Source organism: Silurus meridionalis, chromosome 20 (assembly GCF_014805685.1).
Source record: "Silurus meridionalis isolate SWU-2019-XX chromosome 20, ASM1480568v1, whole genome shotgun sequence".
In the NCBI taxonomy this organism is placed as follows: Eukaryota; Metazoa; Chordata; class Actinopteri; order Siluriformes; family Siluridae; genus Silurus; species Silurus meridionalis.
Window position 1 is genome coordinate 3,897,501 of NC_060903.1, and position 24,475 is coordinate 3,921,975.

The window sequence follows — 24,475 nt, forward strand, 5'->3', positions numbered from 1 at the left end:
TCTGCTCAAACTTGCCTTTGGTCACAAACTAAATGGCAAATAGTTCATTTTGAGTGTTTTTCACGTGGAAGGAATTCTTCCACACGAATATCATACCATTTAATGCAGCCTTTAGAATCAAAAGGAAAGGAAGAAGCTCTGGTTATCTGACTACTCTTTTGAAATTGAAGTGCATAACTTTAAAACTCAATGTGAACTTGTCCTCAAATAGGGAAAATAATTTGGGGATGAAGTACTTTAATCCCACACATAAATTGAGGAAAGAGGATTATGAATCAGCATTCTATAAAAAGATGTGATTTGAAAAGATCTGCTAGGTGCTAGGATCGGAATAGAGTTGCAATTCCAAAATAGCATAGGACTTAGAGACCCATATTTAGGAGTAATGTGATCATAATTAAATTAACAAGAAAACTACTGACTTCCTCTGGAAGAACTAACGCTGTCTAATGCGTTTCTTTGAGGGGAAAAGGCTGATTCGTTATCATAATTTGTAATGAACAAAAGTGCAGTTGAGTCTTGTGGTTATTACTCTGAATTGCCCTGTAACTGTGTTTCACAAAGCACCCTAGTTGACCTAGTTTTCACAGTGCAATTTGAAATAGTCTTAACATTGACCTGGACAAAATAATGTCTTTTTTTTTTTTTTTTTTTAGCATAATTGTCTGCATATGGATTTTACTTTTACTACATTTTCAGACATTTCCCTAGTTTGAGATTGCACCAAACTCACTTACTTAAAACCTGCATTATTAAGGAACAAGCATGCATTATTTATCTGAAAATGACTGAGGTTTTGGTAGTGTGGAATCGGGTTGTCTTAACACCTCCAGATAAAAATGATGTACTCTGAGGGGGTTCCTTCTAATTACCCCAGTCATGGTATGGTGCAATTTATCATGCTCTTAGGCCTGGCTGAGGTCTGGGGAGGTGCGGGTCACAGTCACCATGCATTCTTGACTGCCTTGAGTCCTCTTCAGGCTGGTGTAGAGCCGTTCATTTAGACTGCTCACCAATTTATCGGAAGGATTGGGTTCCGCTACGCTATGCACATACCCTTTATCCATAGGGTCCTCATCCATGTAATACCTGCTCTCTGGAATGTGAATGCCTGTGTTCCATTGGATGTCACTTGTCTTTACAAGACTGAGGTCTGTGACAGACCATCTATGTTCATCTGTAGGATGCATAGCACTCCCACAACCCTCCAGTATCCCAGAGTCCCCCCCGGTGCTGTCCATTGAGGGTGTGGAAAACAACACGGTGGGATGATCCCCCTGTGACTTTACTACAGGGCTACTGTTGTTACTGCTGTTGTTGGAATTGTCTTCGGGAGCTGGACCTGAGTCCTGTGCTTTGGCCGATTCAGTGCCTTCACTGGCTGCTCCTTCACTGGCCTCCTCGTCTGCAGCACTAGCAATACGCGGTAGGGTGCTGTGGTACCGTGTATCCAGTGGGTAGTTGGCACTGTCTCCCCTCCGCAGTGCGTAAGTTCGCTGTCTTTCCAGGGACGGTGAGTAGCGAGCAGCTCCAGGGTCACTGTACTGCTTTGTGCGTTGCCACTGCTTGCGCAGGTGGATCCGTGAGCGATGTCTATGCCGTAGAGAAGGTGAACCTTGCTGGTCAAATTGTGGATCGTGGCGCAGGAATTCATTAAACAGCGCATCTGTTTTCTCGTCTATGCTGTAGTCTCTGCGACGAAAGCGAGGTCTGGGTTTGGTTTCTGTCTGCATTTCTTGTGTGTCTTTGAGTGAGACGCTTGCTTCGTTCTGGGGTATGGTACTGGGAACTTCTGACGCTACACTAATGCTGCTTTCTAAAGCTTCATCTTCCAGCTCCTCTTTGAACAATCGGGCCTCAAAACTCTCACACACCGTGCCCTTGCGGCCAGCATTCGTAAAGAAGCGGCGCCGTTCTGAAGCTGTCTTGCCCGAAGTGCTTCCAAACAGTCGTAGTTCCTCTGGTGCTTTGCATGGTGCCTCAATGGAAGCATAGCCACTGTCCATTTGCAGAAGCTTCCTGCTTCCAGCCTCACTGTCGCTGCCTCTCTCCGAGTCCACACTGTCCCTGCCATTCCTTCTGCTGCTTACGTCTCTGACCACATCATCATATGGAAGCTCACCATCCCCATCGATCTCATCATCTATGTCTTGTGATTGGTAAATAAGCATACCGGTTCTGGAGGCACCAATGGCCCCTAGTGAACAGACACTATCAGCATCACTGCGTGTAGAGTCTCTGTCATTGCTGCTCAGATCAGAGGAGGCATACTGTTCCAGAGATGCTCGTAGGCTCCAGATGTCCCGGTACATATTGGGCTGCTCCAGACTTTCCTGTCTGTTCATCAAACCAAATTCAGAAGGCCCTTCAGTGATAGTATCCTCTCCTCCTGTTGCTCCTAGTATAATCTCTCCAGTATCTCCATTCTTTTCCACTTCATCCTTCCCTTGAGGCGCAAAGGATTCTGGTAACTTGAGGGCTGTTTGGGTCTTGCTGTCTTCATCCCTTACTTCAAATACAGCCTTCACCTCTAACCTACAAAGAACCAAAGTTAAAGCAAACAAGACCTGAGTTATAACGTTCCAGCAGCCATTTGGGCCTTTATCAATGAATGGAATGGCATTTGTAAGAAAAGAACTGATGAGTTCACATAAGGACCTTATCTCAAAACCTTATATTTCTGTGTGCTACATACAAGGTGGTATCAAAATGTTTCAAGACTGGTTTTGTTTACAACAAAGTACTTTATTCATCACCATTTACACATTATAACCTTCAAAATTGTCACCTTGCACAGCAATACAGCGCTCCCAGCGTTTCTGAAACTTCTGGAATATGTCCTGGAAGTCTTCTTTTCAAAGCATGTCAAGCACCTTCTGCAATTCGCTCTGGATCTCCACGATGGTGTCAGAACAGCAAACTTTGAGCTGGATCTTCATCTTCGGAAGGGCGAAGTCACAAATCTGGCGAGTAGGGTGGGTGCGGAAGTGAGATCATGTGGATTGTTCTTCGACGATCATCATGCACAAGTTGCTGAATAGTTTAGACATTTTTGGGGGTTAAACTTGTTGAAGGTCTTCCTGATCTCTCGTCGCCTTCCAGTGACGATCTTCTGTTCTTGAAGTGTGCGCGTCACTCAAAACTCCTCGAACGACTCATTGCGCCATCGGCGTAAATCAAAAGTATATGTATGTCAATCGTCTCTGTGGCAGAATTTCACATTTGCTCTTTGTTTTAATCTGCTGTCTATGATGGAATCACAGACATAGTAATGCACGTGGTCAGAATAGCGCCAGTTAGCACCACAAGTCTCTAAATGTTTTGATACCACCTTGTATGGTGGGAATTTGGCACGCAGATGGGCCTGAGGCACTGTAAGTGATCAGGTGAAAGTACTGTACCTCCTGAGTGGGGCTTGTGGAGGTGGACAGCCTGTAGTTGATGACTCCAAAGAGCCAGCAGAGAGTCGTCTTGGGGGGTTAACTTGTTGCTGAGGGAGATTGACATGCAACAAAAAATCACTTTCTGCACCTGGTCCAGACTGCTGGATGTCCTCCTCCCCCTGTTCAAAAGTCTCACTTGCTGCTCTCTGTCTTTGAAATGCCCGTCTCCGTGGTGAACCTGAGAGAGAAGAAGAGCATAAAAGAACAGAAAGGAAATGTAAGGTATTAGGTAAGATCAGCCTATTTCATTCAAGATTAGCTGTCTAGCAGTTAGGTTACTGGTATAGACATTTGAATGATTATTTAGGCACCCCCTTCCTGCCTATAATATACTGTACAGTATATTCCATATTCAGGATCCGTGGTGGTCTGTAGCATAGAGGGTCTATATGATGAATAATGGAAGGCTCTGTGAAACACAAAGAAGCAATTCTGGACTGGAAGTCAATTTCTTTTATTTGTTTTCTCAGCCACAGAAAGAAAGAATGTACACAATGGACCAAAAGACAGAAAGGTCACTAAGTCCAGGCTGTGTGTTTAAGCAATGGTCTTGTACTCCAGTAATAACACTTTGTAATTGCATCTAGGCCTCATTAAGAGGAAATGAACATGCCACACTTGCTGACCTTTCACATCAGGTGAAGGATAACAAAATTATTACATCATTAATTTAGCCGGCAGAATCTCTTTATCTTCCCCTGTTCTGTCTGCAGCCACTTCTGAGCTTGCAGTCAGTCTTCACTCAGCTTCACTCACGACACACTTATTGATCCAGGATTGACTGGTCTCCAATGGCCTGTTCATTAAGCCCTACATGGTGCTCGAAGCTGCCTTTCCTATTGCTGTCATGTGTTGCTAAAGAGCAACATGACATATGTAAATAATCACCGAACCCCAGACAGGCAACATTTTAGCTCCTTCAGTCTCCCAGCACAACTCCAGCTGAATGAAAGGTTGTTTGGTTCAGATGGTTCTCTAGCTATTCATTCATTCCTACCCATATGACTGCGTTATTTAGAGATATAAACAATGAACTATAGTGGTACCTCAGGCACAGACATTTGAAATAGCAGCAGGAAACAAATCAGAATAATCTTCTTACAGACCAAACGACATCTGGATTTGATTTTCATCCACAAATGCTTCTCTTTTTATCCTGACATTGGAACCATGCTTTGCTTACTTCCTCAGTTCTAGGACTGTGTATCGACAAGAATCTGCTGATACGATATAGTATTGCAACCCCTGTATCGTGATGCATATGTTGCGATACTGTAAGCAAGGCAATATTTTGGGATATTAATTATTTTAGGAATAGGATATTATTTTAGGAAAGATATTATTAAGAACATACCAATAATCGCTAACCTTAAATAAATAGATTTACCCAGAACACAGTGGGCTCTACATTTGCATTAATTTAATTTAAAATGACACTGCTAATCCTAACCCCTTAATCCTACGTATACTATCAAACCTGTGACAGCCTTCCCCGTATCACACCTCAGTGCCATCAAGTGTATTGCAATATATGAACACAATCAATACCTAAAAATGGTAATTTTATTTATTTTTATTGATTTATTTTTTTTATATATATATGCACATAGTCATAAAAGACACCTTATTTGAATTGGGATTGATGATGTATTACTATTAGGCTTGTTGTAGAAGCATGATATGAATGCTAACTAGTGTTTTACATCTAAAAGCTACATCCTAGCGAGGCAAGATAATAAAGAGTAAGAGCGACTATTATTTCTTTTATAATGGTAAAGCTCTAGGGTTAGGATATATATATATATATATATATATATATATAGCACTGTTTTCCAAGGTTCAAATTAAGCTTTGTCTGGTGCAACCATGAACGACGAATATTGTTCCTGAGCTTTTCAACGCTATTGTAACACATTTCCCACCTGAAAAACAAAACGCACATATACAAAACACATTGCTGTTGGCGCAAGCCAGTTAATGCTGCTACCATTTCCGGCGAAAGTTATACCCATAATCATTTTTTACAGCAGCGCCACCAAGAAACAGGTGGATATTAGTGTTAGCATTAGCATTAGTGACGTGCCCTTATGCTAGTACTGTATTATTCCTGTCACTGTATATACTCAGAGATAAGGAGACTGCTATCTATCTAGCGGGCAGGATAAGAAACTGCTAGGAATCTTGTATGATTTGCGTTTTTAAGACTCTATACAGTATCGGCAAACAAAATATCACGATACTCACGTGTATTGATATTTTCTTACAGCCCTGCTTACCTCTCATGTCCAGACTGGCTGCTCTGTTACTGCTGTCTAACTTCCACTTTTTGATAGTGAAATAAGGGCTGGCTCCCTCTAGACTCGCATGTCGCCTGAGTCGGGACAGAAAGTGCAGCATGGTGCCCTGGCCTGAAGATGAGCCGCCGCCTCCTCCTCCTCCAGATGATGCACATGCTCCTGTCACTTGGGAGGATCCGGGGTTGCCATCCATCTTTGAAGCAGCATTTCCTATTGCCTCAATCTGAGAAAAAGAGTGGGGTGCTAAACAGGAGCTCAGCTAGCATGTTAAAATCAGTGAATACCTAAGTATTAGTGCTTTTTTTTTCCATCATGACTTCTGTGAAAAATTCATAGAATTGATTTTTAGGAAAAACAATTTTCTAGTGAAATCTGGTTGAGAAGACCCTTAGTAGACACAGTGGCAGGGTGTGATGACGTGAGTCCTGAGGCAGTGAGTAATTTAGTAATGGCTCATGAGTAATGTGTGTCTGGTGTCAAGTGTTAAGGACTGAAAAGGCTCCTGATTTTTATTAGCAGGCATGTTAAGTGCCACTTTCTACCTGCTTCTCAGAACTAACACACAGATACACACACATTCTGGTGATCTGGTGGTTTTTGTCCATGTGAGTGTCTGAGTTACTCACAGTCCTTGATCGAGGTGGTTCAGTGCTTCCTTCACTAGTGCTGGAATTAAAGGTGGTGTCCAGGACAGAGTTGAGGGCGTCTCCAGGAAGTGCACAACTTGGGCTCTGGCAATTCCACGGCACTTGAGATTCAGGCAGGGTGCCCTCACCAAGCTACAAACGCACAGATCCATTGCAAACTTGAGTATTTTATGGTGTGTCAGGTAACACACATGGTCTTAAATATTAGATCATTTATTGCTTGAGCAATAAAGGAAGTGGTAGCTCAGAGGTTAAGGCTGGTTAAAGCTACTGGTCAGGGGTTCAAGCCCCACTATTGCCAAGCTGCTGCTCTTGGGCCCTTGAGCAAGAGCCTTTAAGGCCTCTGTGCTCCAGGACTCTAAAACCCAGCTTTCTATCAACACTGGGAGATGAGAAGAAAGAATTTCACTGTGCTTTAATGTACATGTGACAAATAAAAAGCCCCTTTTACCCCTCTTTAAACAAGAACAGAAACCTAGGCACTTAGTAAAAAATTGTGAACATCACATAGAAAGAACCTTTAAAAACAAAACTTTGTGTGCATAACCTGAAATATCGAGAGGGAAGGTTTGGGCTGAAGCTGTTCTCGCAGACTGATGCTGTTCTCAGGTGAGTCACACTCCATGATGGTCAGGATGTTCAGCGCTGGAGGAGCAATGTGCAGGTGGGTCAGGCGTGCCTTCTTCAAGTGGTGAAAATCACCCTCTGTAAGGGTATACCTGACACAGAAAGAGAAATGAGTGTTTAACAGATGCTGACTGCTTAGGGGTTTTTTATTTATTTCCAGTTCACATAAAGGCCAACTACACTTGAATCTCTTGTAAGGTTAGTTCAAAAGGTAAGCCAGGAAAGTGACAAATGTAAAGAAGAAAAAAACAGAAAAAAACCTTAAGAAATGATGATAAACAGGAAGTAAATATGCCAAGTTTGTTGTGAGTCATATTTTAAGCACATATGCACACAAGAACATTTCTAGTTTCTGATTTCCAATAACATTCAACAGCATGAGGTTCTATTTTTACTTTACTATACTAGAAATCATCAGCCAAGCTTCCTATATATATAAAATGACACACACACACACACACACAAAGTTGTTCATTTAAATAAAACCAAATTTGGATATGAACATTTGTTAAGTGACACCAGTTTTGCCAAAGCTTTTAGTTTCTTTTATTGTATACTTTGCAACAGGATCAAAACTTTACACATTTTTTTTAATCAAAAGTCAGGGCAAAGACAAAGGAAAATGATGCAGGACATTAAAAAGAGGTGAAGTTGCTTCTGGTTTTGATTGCATTCCCTTTGTGCTGACGTTCTTGGTGATATTCAAGTGAGTAAGTATAACTGCTGTGTTTTTGGTTTGTCGGAAATGAAACAGCAGTCACCCAAGACGTTTGTGTTATTGCTTTATTTCTGAAAGGAAAAAAAAAAGATTTGCTTTGTCCACTGATGTGCGATAGGGCTTTTGTGATTTATGTTCTGTCTTTGATTTGTCCCTGCTAGGATTTTTCTGTAACCAGTATTGACACCTTTGTTATGCCAGACCTGGTTTGTGGAAAAAAACAAACATTTTTTTATGTCGACCCCAATTTAGACAGAATTGTTTTCTGTCCAAATTGGGGTCGACATAAAAAAATGTTTAGACAAAAAAAACCCCACAACCGCAAATAATATATTCCCTGACCTTCGGCCTTTCTCCTGGTTCTTCTTGCTCTGCTCATAGATGGCCGTCTCGTTGAAGGAGACCCGCCGGCCTGTGTACACCGAGGACTGAAAGCGCTCTGTGTTCTCATCTCCGTGACAGCTGGAGGTGGACAGCGTGTCCGTGCTTTCCATCCTAATGGTGATGTCTGTCCGAGCAACATGAACATGAAGCCACTTCAATGAAAGCTTTTACTTCCTATTCTGATTGTCATGTAAACTAAATTTGAATGATACACTAGAATCAACGCTCCCTTATATATATTAGGAAATGAAGAACAAAAACTACATTACTGGAGCTGATGAATGTAAGTAAAATGTTATGGTTGATTACCTTGTGTAGGTTGACTCTCTTCCACATATGTGGTGTTGGTTTTCTCCAAGTCATCACTGGCCCTATGCAATCATGTAAAAAAAAACATGCGTGACAATGAGTAGATTATAATGTATGAGGTGGTATGAAAAAGATTCGAGACCAGTTTTGTAACATGCCAACAGATGGCAGCACAAGGCTGCATGCACAGTCACAGGGAGCACCGACTTTTTTAAGTCAGTGTGCCAAAAGACATTGCCCTGTGTACATCGGGAGCTGTGTAACTGGTGCTATTCTGAACACGTTCACACCCTATCACCCATTTGGCATCTGTGGACTCGTCCCAAAAATAAAGATCCAGCTCAAAGGTCGCCACTTTGACACTATTGCGGAGATCCAGCATGAATCGCAGGAGGTGCTTGAAACGCTTCGAAAAGAAGACTTCTATCACACATTCTGGATGTTGCAGGAACGCTGGGAGGGCTGTATTCAGATATTTCCCCACTGTGGGATGAATAAAAGTATTTCTTATCTTTGCTGTGCAAGGGGACTATTTTGAAGTTAAACGTAGATAAAAGTAAACGTCTCGAAACTTTTTGCCACCACCTCGTATGCAGTAGTTTGCACTCTCCATGTTACCTTTTTTTTTTAAATGTAAAATAAAAGCAACAAACATTTCTATTAAGAGGACCAGAAAAGTTTAAAAGCAGAGGAACGAGTGAATTAGTTTTAAACTAATACGATCTTTGCTTTTTTTTTTTTTTATTAATATATTGACATACACAATTTGACAATGAAGAAACCTGACCTGAAGCCTGACACAATAAATGCATCAAAACCACCACCACAAATGCATACATAATCCAGTTGATCCTAATGACTCTGACACGCGAGTTATTTCCGTTTAGCCCGAAATACATGTAACCGTTTTTTTTTGCTCCTGCTGTCAGGTCTGTCAGCGTGGGTTTCCTTCGCTCATAAACACAATGCCATGTCGGCTCCAGCTATACGAGAGCTTAATCGGATTGCCTCTCCGTGCATGCAGAACACTGAAGGCATACAGTGCTCCTAGTGTTGTGATTCAGTTCAGCTCCTGACTTCATTCAGCCGGGCTTTGATTTCTCCATCGGCGTGAAAGACAGATTTATTTTTTCTCTGTGCGCGTTGGACGGTTCCTTCTCGAACATCAAAAGAGCCTTGTGATGTTAGCATAATAGCACACCTGTTTTGCTTTGGAAACACGTTCATGCGTAGGTTAAGGGATCTATTTGTGGAGCGCGCACCATCGTATTCAGGTTATACAATCCCTCAACTTGATATGTGAGAGAACAATATCTAAAAACCTGCATTCGCTGCAATAGGCATCGTCAGATCAGGAGATCTCACCTCGAGTAGCGGCGTCCGCTCTGACAGCAGCGATGGCAGAAGATAAGGAGAACGGAGAGCAGGACCAGCGTTCCGCCGGCAAAAACGCACAGCATCACCAACAGCAGCACATAGTTATCCGGCCTGGCTGATGCCACTGGAACATCCTACACAAACACACACACAGAGTTTGAGATTCATTTTTAAATTACAGATTTGAGGGCATGAAAGGGATACAACCACAATGAGTATAAAGGCCCTTCTGCTGCCTCCACACACGTACTTTCCTCTGCTGGCCTTGATACTGAAGAAAAAAATAAAAATACCGTGCCAATCTATCAGTTCAGGTATGACGTGTGTGCTGTATGTGCTTGTTTTTATACCAAATGTATCTTTAAGGTTAAGAATATCTGATTTGATTCCATGAGTAAACTGCTTAAAAAAAAAACCCTGAAGCTGTGATGAAGGTTAAGGTTTGGGTTGGATGTAGGTGTAGATATCGAATGATTCGCAATAGTTGCGTTAATAATAATATCATAGAAGGTCTACTCAGCTTTACACAGAAAAAGCAGTAATGAAATAATGTATAAGTTTGTTACTTATAATTGTAAGTTTGTCCCTAATGAGTGAGCCAGTGGTGAGTGTGGCAAGAAAAAAAAAACCTCCCTGAGACGGCATGAAGAAGAAACCTTGAGAAGAAATACACTTCAAAGGGATCCTCATCTAGGTGGCACCAAATGTCCATTTATTACAGTTATAAATACAACCTGTGGTCCTGAGCCATTTTAGTAGACTTGATATTAATTACAGTCCAGCTCCATCCTCAAAGATCTTCCGTTGCTCAGTAATTTCATGGCTCTTTACGCTTTTGAGCTGGAACTCTCCCCAGCTGCACAGAGTGGTCTCCAATTGACGAGACCTAAATCCAGAGGAGGGGCATTGGAATGATTTAGGCAGATCCAAAGAGAGGAAGAGGTGAACCCTCTTAGTTTCGTTGAGGTGAATTTGTAAGGCTTTGTTAATATAATATAATATTGTGTTGGTCCCATTTTGCTGCCAAAACAGTCCTGACCTGTCGCTCATTAACAGCACAGGAGCTCATCTGTTGGATCGGACCACACAGACCAGCCTTCGCTCCTCACGTACATCGGTGAGCGCCCATGACCCTGTCACCGGTTCACCACTGTTCCTTGCTTGGAGCACTTTGATAGATACTGACCACTGCAGACTGGGAACTGCTCACAAGAGCTGCAGTTGTGGAGACTCTCTGACCCAGTCGTCTAGACGTCACAATTTGGCCCCTCACTCAAATCCTTCCTTCTGTATCTGTATTTATCCAAATCATCCTAATTTGCAAGGAGAGTATTTAAAATAACTCCCACCCTGGCATTTATTGCTGATGATTTTGGGGTAATATTGGTCCTTGGGTCTTTAAAACAAGATGCTACTTGAAAAAAGTTATATTTTCATTAATATAATTGTTAAAGACTCGTGGAGAGCAAGCATTAGTGAAGCTGTGATCCTGAGGTTTCAATCAGCAGTGAAATCTTTCCTTTTGCATGTCCAATGACCAAAAGCCATGCAGGACCAACAGTATGAACAGTGAGGTGAATAGGCAGAGTGCAAAATCTAATGTTGGGTGATCGTTAGTTCAAATCTCATCAATGCCACAGTCATTCATGGCCTGGAGCCAAGGAAGCAAAGTGGGCCATGCTCTCTGTGAGATAGGGATACCATACTTCATCTCCTTCACAATCACAGGGATACTAGCCAGCATCTGTGAATTACTGTATACCCAAGGGAGTTTGATAGAGTTTTCCTCTGAATGCTGCACTCTGCCCACAGCATGAGCTGCAGTTTGGAAAAATGCGGTTGTTCGCTTCACACGTCTTTCTCAGTAAGCAAGTTTTAACATTCACCCTCCCTGGTTGGTAGCTGTCATATAATCGAGGAGATCTGGCAGCTACATGGAGATTTGCAGGTGACCAAATTGTGGAGAAAATAGAAATGATCTACCTTTGTGCTTCTTAATATAAGATAAAACTTACAACTGGAAATTGAAAGCTGCCTAAAATATTTGTAAGCATTGAATAAGGACATGGTTGGGCATACAAAAGACTCTTAGAACAGAGATCATTTTTAGATATTCTCAATGATATTTATGGATCCTAACACACCATCTGGCTTGGGGTTTTAAACAGAAATGATACCAACAATATTTTTAATAGATGCAGTGCATGTTTGAAATTTAAATTGCAGCTGCAAACTCACAAAACACCAAAGCACTGAATCTGGGTGCCAATGAATAAATGTTGTCTGCTGTTCATTTTTAATGAGTTTGTCCCAGAAAAAAAACAGGCTTTAAACACAGTCCATTATAAACTAATCCTACTACAAAGCAGAGCCAAACTGTAACTACAGATTAAATACTTCTAGAGTAGGATCAAAGATGAATCTTCAGGCATATTGTTTTACAAAATGCAATACTAGTTTGCAAACTAGTGGCTTGATGAACGACACAATTTCACGTAACCAAGAAAATGGAGTACAACTGAACTAGTAAAGGAAATACTGTGTAAAAATTCACAGAGGAAATCCAATGAATTGCCCTTTTTTTAAACAATGGAAACTATTATTTGGTAGTAGATTTAATGAGTGTGAGTTCTGATGCATCTTGACAGCACTAAAAAGTACAATTAACTTTGCATGAGGCCGTTGAGGAATAAGTTCTGGCTCATAAGTCTGCACCAGCAGTCCATAATCAAAATGCTAAATAGAGCCTAACTTCAATTCTGCAGCTCATCTGAATGAAATATGGCGGCAGAGGCTTTTTTTCCCCCTTTTTTTTTATATTACTGTGGCATTTCAGGGCTTTTATGTGAAGGATGCTGGTTAGCACAGGTTTTGTTCTTGTGTTTTTTCACCTCTTTTTTTTAGGGTGAGCTGTTAATAGAATGACTATTCAGAAAAAAACAACATTGATGTCCTTTAAAAAAATCCACTACCTCCATTAAATTAAGACCAGAAAAACTACTAAAAATTTCTATAAAATGGAAAGATACCAAAATGTATAAGTATACCATTGGCTTTATAGTTTTTACAGTGTTTGTTAGATATTTTAAAAGTTAGACTAGTTTGAAAAATTGGATATACATAGGAATGCTCTAAAAATTAGAGCACCAGAGCTAAAACAAATCCAATCAGGGTTGGAGTTAACATGAGGATGCTTAAATATACTCATGACAATACTGAACTGGCTGCTGAATATGTGAACGGATGCAAATCTAAATACAAAATAAGTGCTGTTGCATATCACAGTGCATGCTGAGTATTTCTATTCATCATATTCTAGCCAATTTTCCTTCTTCCCCCTGCTATAGAAACTTCTAGTGGGCTTTTTTGTTCCTTCTCAAGAACTGCTTTACACATCTACGGGCTTAAACACACGGGAGAGTCTCCAGGCAACAGCCGATCCCTGTGGATGCCTTCCCCTTAGTACTGTACACCCTTGCAACAAAAAGCAGCCATACAATAATTTGCCGAATATTAAAATATAGAATGTGATTACTGAAGTGTTTTGATTCCGCTTAGGCACAATCATGACAATGTGCTAATCATTTTTATTCAACAACATGGACTATCTGTGGAAAAGGTTCGCTCCTTCTTTTACCAGCATCTCGTTTTTATCTTGGCACACTTCTGAGTAAAAAATGCCAACACCATTCAGAAATATAAAGCCAGAGCTTTGCCTCTGACTGTTGCAATGCAATGACACTGGAGACTCCTTCCAAATATGCCCAATTAAACATCTCACATCAAACTGAAATCAGTTCATCAACAACCAAATCCTCAGAGTAGAAGTTATTCCAGAAAGAATAATGTTCTAGAACGAGTGCATTAATATAAACCTTTGGTTCTGCCATGGGGTTGGAACTTAAATCAGAGCTGCTGCTGTAGAAAAAGAAAGAAATCCTTTTGACCAATCAGAAACAAGCATTCACCTTGAGACATTCATACATGTCGGTTAGAGCGAATTCTGCCGTGAACTGTAACTGCTGAAAATGCAAATGGAATCTGAACTAACGGTTTCCATTACGTATAACCGACTGCGTAATGGAAACTCTTACACCATTACATGAGTCCTCATTTGGATTTTCATTAACATTCTGACCGATGCATGCAGCAGGTCTGACAGAAACACAGATGTGAAACTTTCAGTCAGATGTGTTTCCAAACGAGAGAGTTTCTGAAATTCTTCCAGGTAATTTTTTTGCACACTTTCAGCTACACTGCCTCAAACTGATGCAGCTCCATATAACATCAAGGCTTTGAAAGCTGAGAGCAGAGTGGAATACAGATGCGAAGTGCTGCTTCCTGTGTAAAGGCAAACTGCTCAACATGGGCTTTCTTAGGAGACTGTAATTCTGTCTTGGCCTGTGAAATAAGTCAGGGTGAGGAAAGTACCGATTTTGAGATCAGGGAACAGATTAATTATAGGAGGTGCTTTAGAAACAATATCAAGAATGAATTATATCACAAGGTAATTCCATATGATTCATACTCCGTTTAGATCCAAAGGTCTGATCAAAGGTATATTCGGAAAAATATGTTTAACTATGAATAGATTTCCCATTGATCCAGGGTTGATTCAATAGCAAATAAGATCTCTTTCAATCGTGGGATCCATTCTGATGGTGTTTTTGTGTCATATTTCATCCTATTCATGAACATTATGTATATCAGGACACACTATCCATAATCTTAATTAGACTTTTGAAAATGACTTTTCATCCTCATCAGAGAAATCCCCACAGCGAATATCCAACCCAAACAACTGTTTTTAAATCGAATTGAAATCGAATGCTGTGGACTGTCTGAGGAACAGATTAGCTTCTATTCCCACTTGCACTAACTGATCTATACGATCGTTCCCCAGCGTTGTGAAGTATTCGAGTGTATATATATTTCGTTACTTAAGTAATTTTTTTTAGCTACTTTCTAGTTTTACTGCATATCAAAGATATAAGCAACTTTTACTCTCTACCCAAATTCATTTATTATTTAATATATGTACCTTTTACTCCACTATATTTCAGTTGACAATGACTGTTACCACTTACATTTTATAATCAGTCAGTCAGCTCTGAATGTGTGGTTTTACTTGATCTATAATTATTTACTATAATTTTATTTGTCCACTGAATACTAATGGTTCTTCTACTTCTACTAATATTACTACTTTTTTGTTTGATCTTTGTTTTTGGCTTTTCACTAACACATGTCTTGGTGTTGAGGACTACTGCATTTTTGAGCACATTCAATATGAGTCAAATACTCAAATACTGTTCAAATCAGATACTCAAAGACTTTTACTCATGTTATATTGGAATTGGTGATTTGTAATGTAAGTTTTGCAGTGAGGTACCTATACTTTTTCAGGTACTCTTTACACCTCTGTCTTTCCCCTCACCAGACTCTTGTTTGGTCTGGTCGCATTTTTGAGCGACTTCAAAATGTAAATTGGCGTTCGTCTTGAAGATGTGCCTGGAAAGTTGAAGCTACAGCCTTACCTTTGACTGAAAGTGCTAAAACTGGAGACTCCTTCCAGAAGTGCTTCAGTGCTCAACTAATGCTCAACTGATGTCTTCTCTCAAAGAATTACAGATTTTATAAAATGGGTTTGTTGCAAAAAACAATCTAAAGAAAAAAAATAGATCTACTTAATATTGTTCAGATTTTTATGTTGAAGAACATGATTTTGATAAGAGAAACAAAACATCTCATTTAAGTATGTTTGATGTTTAACATTTCTAAAGAAAGTTGAACTATTTTGCCATATCCAAGTCTATCAAAGCTTCTTTAATTAACTGACAGTTCTAGATGTTTACAGGGAAGAGTGCCCAACCCAAACCTCTCACTGGTTCCTGTTGGTTTTTTTCCCCGAGCGTGTACTTGGTTAAGGCAGGCATACTCACAGTGGCGTTCTCCGTGATGGTGGTCAGCAGAGGCGGCTCATCGCTCATGGTCCTGGCAAGAATGTGCACTTCCTGGATCAGAAGAGACACAAACATGACAGGCAATCAGATAGACAGCTACTTTTCATTCGGCAAACCCACCAAGTGTCTTGCTGACTCGGCTAATCTGTGAGCAGCTGCATTAGAGCGAGCTGGCTCAGATGTTCACATGTTCCTCCCCGTTCTCCCTGCTCGCCTAGTTTTGGCTGCACTTCAGGGACACAATGTGAGAAGGTGCCAAAACATTCAAGCTACGACTGTAATGCTTTGAGGTGGACACTTCTTTTCCTTTGCTTTAAAAAGCACACCAAAGCAAAGCCTTCATAGAGCAGAAACAATGAATATGATGATGATTAAACATGAATAGTGACATCTATAGGAGGAGATTATATAAGATATATATTATATAAGCGGAAATTAGATAACCCAAAAAATGAAGACAAAACATGACTTGGAGGAGATTTGACTAATCCTTGTGGGTCAGATCACTTCCTTCCTTTCTTATCAGTGATTTTCTCACAAGGCTGAGTGCCTTGTTAACACTTTGTTTTCATCTACAATTTCACCCATCTTTTTCAAATAAATATCTTTGCAGTATCAAAAAATTTGCAAAAAGCAGGGGAATGACATTTTTCTTAATTAAACAACAAAATTTGCAGTATTAAAACACAAAGGTATTATTTCCTTTTTTTCTTTGGATACTGTGGTTACGTTTAAAGGAGCCATTTGTAAATTTAGAGCCCTCTGCTGCCTGAAAAAGGTATCACTAGTCAATAAAAACTAACCACCTTTTAGGAAAAAAACACTTTTTTATTTAATTTAATTTTTTTTTTACATCTGACACTTAAGCTTTTTTCAGGGCCAGAAAAATGTGAAATAGTCACAGCTTTTGCATATAAATATTTGGTATTATTGATGTCTTTAAAATAAGATTTTCAGTTGTAGAAAAATGAACTAAATACTAAAATCCACGACATTTTCAAAAGCGTGTGGATACCTGACTATAAGATTCATATTTGCTTTATTTCAACATCTCATTCCAGATGTAGTCTTCATTTCATGTTATAATAACCTCCACTCTTCTGGGAAGATGTTCCACTAGATTTTGGAGTGTGGTTGTGGAGATTTGTGCTCATTCAAGCACAAGGGTTTTAGTAAAGTCAGGTACTGATGTGGGTGAAGTGAGGAGACCTGGGGGTGCAGCCAACGTTCCAATTTATCTCAAAGGTGTTCAATGGGGTTAAAGAGAGCTATAGCAGGCCACTAAGGATCTTCCACTCCAACCTATAGATCTTCATGAAGCTGGTTTAGTGCACAGGGGCATTGTCATGCTGGAGCAGATTTGGGTCTCCTTGTCTAAGTGAGGGGAAAATTGAATGCTACCAAATCCAGAGAAATCGTGTACAACTGTGGTAACAATATATCAATATATCCACAAATATCCACATACTGTTGGAAAAGTTTGGTGTCCCAATACTAGTCCATGTAGTGTATTTTATATTTCACCTTTAAGGTAAAGTGGTTTGGTGGTGTTATCTAGTGAAATTCCTTCATCTTTATTGTCATCTTCCTGCTGCTTTATCCTGGTCAGGATAACAGTGAATATCATGGGAACAGTGTGTTAGGGAAGAATACACACCTGATGAGAAGTCAGAATTTCCGCACCGTGCGCGCACACACACACACACACACACACACACACACACACACACACACACACACACACACACATTTATACCTAAATTTACTAATTTACCTATCAGCAGCTGGAGAAAGGTTGGAGGAAACCAGAGTGGACTTGGACGGCGAGCAAAACAGTGCGGTAACCTGAGCTCAGGCTCAAATCAGAAAACCGAAATCTGAAAGATGGAAACACTTCAGGGCACTTCAAGGCATTGGATCCCATGGTCATAAATTAAAATCCCAGTTTATTCCTGAGTTTCTGAGCAAGACTCTTAACCCATCGCTGCTCAGTTGTATGAATGAGATAAATGTAAGATGTTCTGGATAAGGGCGTCTATCAAATGCCAGAAATATTAATGTAAGTATGAAAGCATGTCTATAATTGAATAATTGGTAAGGAGGATCACTGAAGTGTACTATGTGTGAGTCAGTTTCTAGAGACACACTCTTAGGAGTCATGTGATGTTCACTGGACTGTGGCTCTGCTGTAAGCGACAGCATCTGTGGCAATACTACATAGCACTGTGCTTACCGTGCTATACTGCAGTGCACACACACACACACACACACACACACACACACACACACACACACTTCACAAAACTGAAATCATCTGCTGAGTTCATTCTGTGTAGGAGTTCGTTTGTGTCTGATTTTGACATATATACACACACACACACACACACACACACACACACACACACACACACACACACACATACAGAGCAAATGGAAAACAACTTCAAAGCCCACCTGTCCTGATTGCCCTCACCCTCATTTTCTCATCTCCAGCAAAAACACAAATGCACTCTCTCCCCTCTGTATTCCTTTCTCACTCTCTCTCTCTCTCTCTCTCTCTCTCTCTCTCTCTCTCTCTCAATTCAATCTCCTCTTCTCTCCCTTCTGTTTTCCCATGCCTCCCTCTTTACCATGGAGATGCTAGGCAGGCTGCAGTGCTCTGAGATCTCTAATGATAAGTTTGTTGCTGGTTGGCTGGTTTTTCTACCATTGCGTCTAAACCAGTCGTTGAGGAAATCCTGAAAGGAGAAAAACATAGCAGGCTTTTCTCAGCTCCAAAGCATTTACTAGATTTTGTAAGCCTTTTCAGATCTATATTTGCAGCCTTTTCTGCTTTTATATACTTGCATGCTTTGAATCTCAATCAGCGAGATTACCAGTCATTCGATGTGCGCTATAAAATGAGATATTAGTTTGTAAACTCCCTGATTGCCAGAACCAAAACAAATCACAAATGTGTGGAAAAGTTCACCTCACTAACATGTATAGTGGGTGAAAACTGATATGTATCGCATACAAAATCAGCGGATTGAAAAATGCGCCAGGGAGGCGGCACGACAGAATTCCTTCTAGAAAAAGTTTTCAGCACAATTTATAATAGTAAAAAAAAAAACAGTACTTATAAGCAGTGAAGCTGAGGAGCTCTGAAGGGTTTTACAGCAGACATTTCTCAATATATACTGTACAATGTTAGAAACAACTTAAAATGGATCCGGTGGAGCATCGATTCCAAAAAAAATAGCATGCGCTTGTGTGCTTTCAAGTAGCTTCAATGTTCAAATGAGCTCTTTTTAGTTATATTCAGTTGTTTATATCGCGGTGTGACAACACTAAACTTTCTTTTGGCTTCTCCCATTAGGGGTCGCCACAGCGGACCATCCGCATGTTTGATTTGGCACATGTTTTTACGCTGGATGTCCTTCCTAGCGCAGCCCTCCCCATTTATCCGGGCTTGGGACCGGCACTAAGGCTTGTGCAACCCTAATGGCTGGGGTTGGTTTCCCGACCGGGGATCGAACCCAGGCCGCAGCAGTGAGAGCGCTGCATCCTAACCACTAGACCACCAGGGAACCTGCCGGTGTGACAACACTAAGCAATGAAAAAGAAGACTTGCCGTGCCACAGATTAGTGCTGCAGCCGATTATAATCCGCAACACGGCCATTACAATCTTTCATTCTTTTGTATCGCGTTTATTACACTTTTAAACATCCAGTGGTGAACGGTAACAAAGTAAATGTATTTCGTTACTGTACTCAAGTAGCTTTTTCTTATACTGAAAATACTGAAGTATTTTCATTTGGGGAGACTTTAAATTCACTACATTTAAAAAAAGTCCAATATCTTGTTTTTTACTCAACTTTATTTTGTAAAATCAGTCGTTCCTTGTTAAATAATGAGTGGATAAAAACTGGTCAAACACGAGGCAGCCACCAATCAGGGTCTGTTTTGATTGGCGCTTGGTGGTATCTCCTGAGCATGAACATACAGTTCAGCGTGAGTTCAACAGCAAGCAGAACATTTAGAGTAGAAACTCCAGACTCGTACTCGCCACAACACCCGTAGTCTGATTTGCACGACTTTTTCTAAATATTCTAAAGAAGGCTTTGGGCTGATGATAATTGTAATAGATATTAATCAGTGTTTGACTCATTAATATGATTCTATTAATAGATTGTTGTGCTGAGAGTCACATTCGAGTCTCTTCACATAAACTGAGTTGATTAAGCAAAAAAACAAAAATGATAATATGACATTATAGCCATAATAAATCATAGTACTTTGGATACTTAAGTACATTTGAAGGCAAATACGTTTGTACGTTTACTCAAGTGAAAGTTCAAAGCGACACTTTTAATTTTAGTGTAATAATATTTTAGAGTGTATCTCTAAGTAAACATGGTTTGTGTACCACTGTAAACCAAATTTCTCTCGCATTTAGAGAGTTTTTAAGACTGAACAATGAGAAAAAAAAAGATTGTCTTTAGACTATACAACTTCACCTAGATTATGCACAAACAAATAAACCAATCCCTCAGGAGCAGCTTGACTCTACGACTAAACACACATCGCACTATTTGACTGTGGGAACCTCCTACGCATGTTACACTCCGGGCCATAAAACCACTCCACCTGAATGTACTGAACACATCCAATTCATTTTCAGCCAAGACCATTAACAGGCATTAACATGTCCCTATCCTTAGCCCCATGCATACAATCTCCATTAAGCCAGGCCATAATGGCTCCTGAACATGAGCAATGTACGGCAGCTCCGGACCTAAAGTGGTATGTTTCTGCCCAATGTGTATTCATGAGGAAAGGAAATCTCTACGGTGCAGTAAAGCACCTCCAGGGCCCCCTGTCTCACTTTCTCTCTCTCTTGCACACTTCCTTTCCAATGCTCAACAAGGCCTGATCTTTCTGTTTAGGACTCTCCAAAACCTAGTGTATGTGTGTGTTAGTCAGTGTGTGTGTAGTGAGGTCATGTTTATGTAACCAGGTTGGAGGAAAGTCACCAAGGTCAGAGATCATCACTCCAGCAAATCAGAGAGGTGTGAGTAAAACCTAGTTGAGTTGAAGGAATACACCATCTTTTTTTTTACTTAATTATCTGCATCTGTCGCATAAATATAGCAGGATTAATAATGACATGATTCAGTGTGAACAGCTAACCGCAAATTGGGGTCCTCAGTCAACACGTGCATTTAAGTGGTAGTTTTTAGAACTTTATTTATTTTATTTTTTAAGATTCAGCCCTAAAGCTAGATATTTCATCCATTTTTAGTGCTGGACCGCCTTTTTACAAGGAAGAATTTGTGGTTATTTGAGACAATTGTAGTGTTGTGTGGATCAAATTATTCAAGACAACAACAAAAATAACCTATGAGGAAATGTTACGTAACCTATTTTGCTCCAGTGTTGGAAAATTGAATAAAACTAAAACAGCTTTGACTTTTGTTTCTATGAGATTTTTGGATCATATTACATCTGAATGTTGTAGTTTTGAACTTTCTTGATATAATAAGTTCATTCATTCATCTTCAGTATGTACTTCATCCTGCTCAGAGTGAGTCAGGGTGGATTTCAGGGCCCATCATGGGAACACCGGATGTGGGAATTGGTAGCTCATTGGGAAAAGTATTGGAATTCTAATCAGAAGGTCGTGAGTTCATATCCCAGCACCTCCAACCTGCCACTGCTGGGACCTTCAACAAGGCCTTTAACCCTCAACATCTCGAGTTGTATAAATGAAATACTTGTAAGTCGTTCTGGATAAAAGGAAAATACAATAAATGGATGTGAAGTGGCAGTACGTCCTAAATATCGCACCATGTAAACACGATCACACCTAAAAGTTTATTGTAACCAGTTCACCTACTGGCACATTTTTTGAGGGAAGTAAGGATACTGGAGAATGCAAAGGAAACCCATTCAAACTTGGAAAGAACTTAGGTAACTCCTCATGGACACTATCCCTAGCTTGGGATATACCCTTGGAGCTCTAAAGCAGCAAATCGTTCCCTCTTAAATAAAATTCTTTATTTGTCATTTCTACATTTCAAAATTGTAAAAGCCATTTATTCGCATACACCAGCTTGCTAGGAGAACCCGGGTGCAGGATTATGCACTGGATCAAAGAGGATTAAGGGCCTTACTCAAGGGCCCAGCAGGGACAGCTTGGAGTGTGTGTGGCAGAGCTTGACACCCAACCTTCTGCTTTGTAACCCAGTGTTGAATTCACCCAGAATTTGCTCCACCATGCCACCAATTCCCTTGTATAACTATATAAATAATAAATACGGATTGATGTAATGCTGGAAAATTCCTTAAGGTACAGACTGTTTGAGAGGGGAGTGGGTGGGGGAGCCCAGGATTTCACCCCTGTACGGGAACTCCTCAAGTAAATAACTTATTCTGAGCAAAGCAGAATTTGACAGTGTCGAAGGGATCTCTTTTAGGTCTTGTTTTTGTTGTTATTATTTCATGGAAATACAGAGTGCTCAGGTTTTACATTTCTTCCATTCCAAGAAACTCATCTCACCCCCACAGGAACTCAGGAATAATGATCTAGGCTGCACTTGCAGTGAGCTGGAAGCATCTCAGAAACCTCTGTTGAAACCAAACATCTCAGTCTGCATCGTCACGTCAGATGTGCACTGCATTTGGCTGCTTTACGGGTCGATGAGAATAAGAAGGAGGACCCCCATTTTTCTCCTGGAGAGAAGCACTTGCGCATCCCCAATCGCGCCATAACAGCGCTGAGGATAAGACGCACTTTAGAAAGCCAAACTGCGACCATCTAAACCCTTAAACCACCTTCAGCCTCACCGCCTCATCCCGATCGCGGTTCTTATACAGCATCAGCACCGTTGCAGAAATCACGCTTGCATCATCATCATCATCATCATCACTGAACCACAGCTGCAAACCGCCTTTCAGCATCACCACATCTGGCTCACATCTCATCACATGCGTGACTTATTCGCTCGTCCACGCAGCCTCTGATAAACAGTCCAAAGCTTTCTAAACACACACACACACACACACACACACACACACACACACACACACACACACACACTGCCCAGGACACGTCCTAGGCGTGTCCCAGATAAAGGAGGGAATCACTTACCTAGTTGGGCTGCATGCGGCTCTTCACTGGGCGCCTTTCATTTTCATCCAGAGCTGAACCTAGTTATGAATGAACCTCGGGCTCGATAGGACACGCCCACCAACCGGTTGTGGACTGACACCACGTGATCTCGGGAGGTGGCCCGATCAGCGGGATTCCGCCGCGCGATAGAACCCGGGTTATGTCCCAAACCACATAACAGTGTAGTGTCTTGACTATTGTGCCAAGACTTTGTTTTCTTTATCATGCAAAAATATAAACCTGAGCCCACCAGGTGCTGCAGTAAAGATATGCTTGTGATTCATTCATTTTTTCTGGACACCTTCATATAAGCTGCAAAACCTCTCATTAATAATTTAGGATTGTTTTTTTTTTTTTATTGGATGGTGATGAAAAAAAAAGAAATTATTAGTTTCTTTATAATTGCATGATATTGTTAAATGCTTCCATCACCTTTATTGCAAAACAAATGAAACATTTATTTATTTGTTTGTTTACACGGGGTTTTTTTCTTTCTTTACTCAGCAAATGTATTAATGAATCTATTTGTTTATTGTGTTTATATGTGTTTGTTTAATTCTTCTGTTTTATGTATGTATTTGTTTGATTGTTTATTTTTTTGTATGCAATCACACACACACACACACACACACACACACACACACACACACACACACACACACCATTTCGACTCTGAAGCGCTTCAGTGTGTGGTTTGGGACGCAGCCCTGATGTGCGTCAGACAGTGAAAACAGAACCGCACTCGTCACACCGCCGCCTCTTTGTTCAGGCTGATTCAAAAAAAGGCGAAATGGACTGAATGAAAAATTGCTTCCAAGTGATCTAAATATAGATTTTTCAAGGTGATGTGCAGCCTATTCATCTAATCTCACCAAAAACATATATACAGCAGCATCAGATTCACTTAGTCGTACACGTGTGTTACATGTTCAGCAGATTATACAGGGCTCATGTACATCACCATCACCATCACCCCCAATTACTTCCTGTGATCATTACAAAAAATGCACTGGGCTTTGCTTCAGGTTCTGCTGAGATCTTTCCTCTTTTAGATACATGAGGCAGCCTGAGGATGACTCATAGTTTAGTGATTTTGAGAAGTTAGAGTTGAAGATGGTGATTTCTATAGCACAGTAATAATAATAATAATAATGATAATAATAATAATAATAATAATAATAATAATAATAATAATAATAATAATAGCAATAATAATAATAATAATAATAATAATAATAGCAATAGTTATAATAATAATAACTACAGTAGTGGTAGTATAGCTGGTGATGCTGGTACAGAGCTATGTGTTTTGTATGCATCGTATATACACGATGCATACAAAACACATAGCTCTGTGTGTTTATATATATATATATATATATATATATATATATATATATATATATATATATATATATATATATATATATATATATATATATATATATATATATATATATATATATATATATATATATATAAAGATAAAAAAAGAAAACTTTCTCCAGAGAACTGCGGCGCTTTTGCGTCACCTTTCACGCAAGAGGGCGCGTGCA

The 24,475-nt window shown here is 40.2% G+C and overlaps 1 protein-coding gene across 2 annotated transcripts in view; it reads right to left on the reverse strand.

The window, feature by feature from the left end:
- LOC124403448 (voltage-dependent calcium channel beta subunit-associated regulatory protein) overlaps positions 1–22,978 on the reverse strand; it is a 24,692-nt gene extending 1,714 nt beyond the window's left edge. Inside the window, exons 1-10 of one of the 2 annotated variants that reach the window (XM_046877203.1) lie at positions 22,899–22,978; positions 15,745–15,816; positions 9,791–9,936; positions 8,426–8,487; positions 8,075–8,240; positions 6,935–7,106; positions 6,367–6,519; positions 5,720–5,963; positions 3,402–3,621; positions 1–2,535 (exon numbers count right to left, since the gene is read on the reverse strand). The exon at positions 1–2,535 is cut by the window's left edge and continues 1,714 nt beyond it. In XM_046877203.1, coding sequence (XP_046733159.1) covers positions 906–2,535; positions 3,402–3,621; positions 5,720–5,963; positions 6,367–6,519; positions 6,935–7,106; positions 8,075–8,240; positions 8,426–8,487; positions 9,791–9,936; positions 15,745–15,792 — 2,841 coding nt within the window. In that variant the 5' untranslated portion in view covers positions 15,793–15,816; positions 22,899–22,978 and the 3' untranslated portion in view covers positions 1–905. Of the gene's footprint in view, positions 2,536–3,401; positions 3,622–5,719; positions 5,964–6,366; positions 6,520–6,934; positions 7,107–8,074; positions 8,241–8,425; positions 8,488–9,790; positions 9,937–15,744; positions 15,817–17,539; positions 17,585–22,898 lie in introns of those variants that run through there. The other variant, XM_046877204.1, reaches the window with a different exon arrangement.
- Between the last annotated feature and the right edge of the window lie 1,497 nt (positions 22,979–24,475).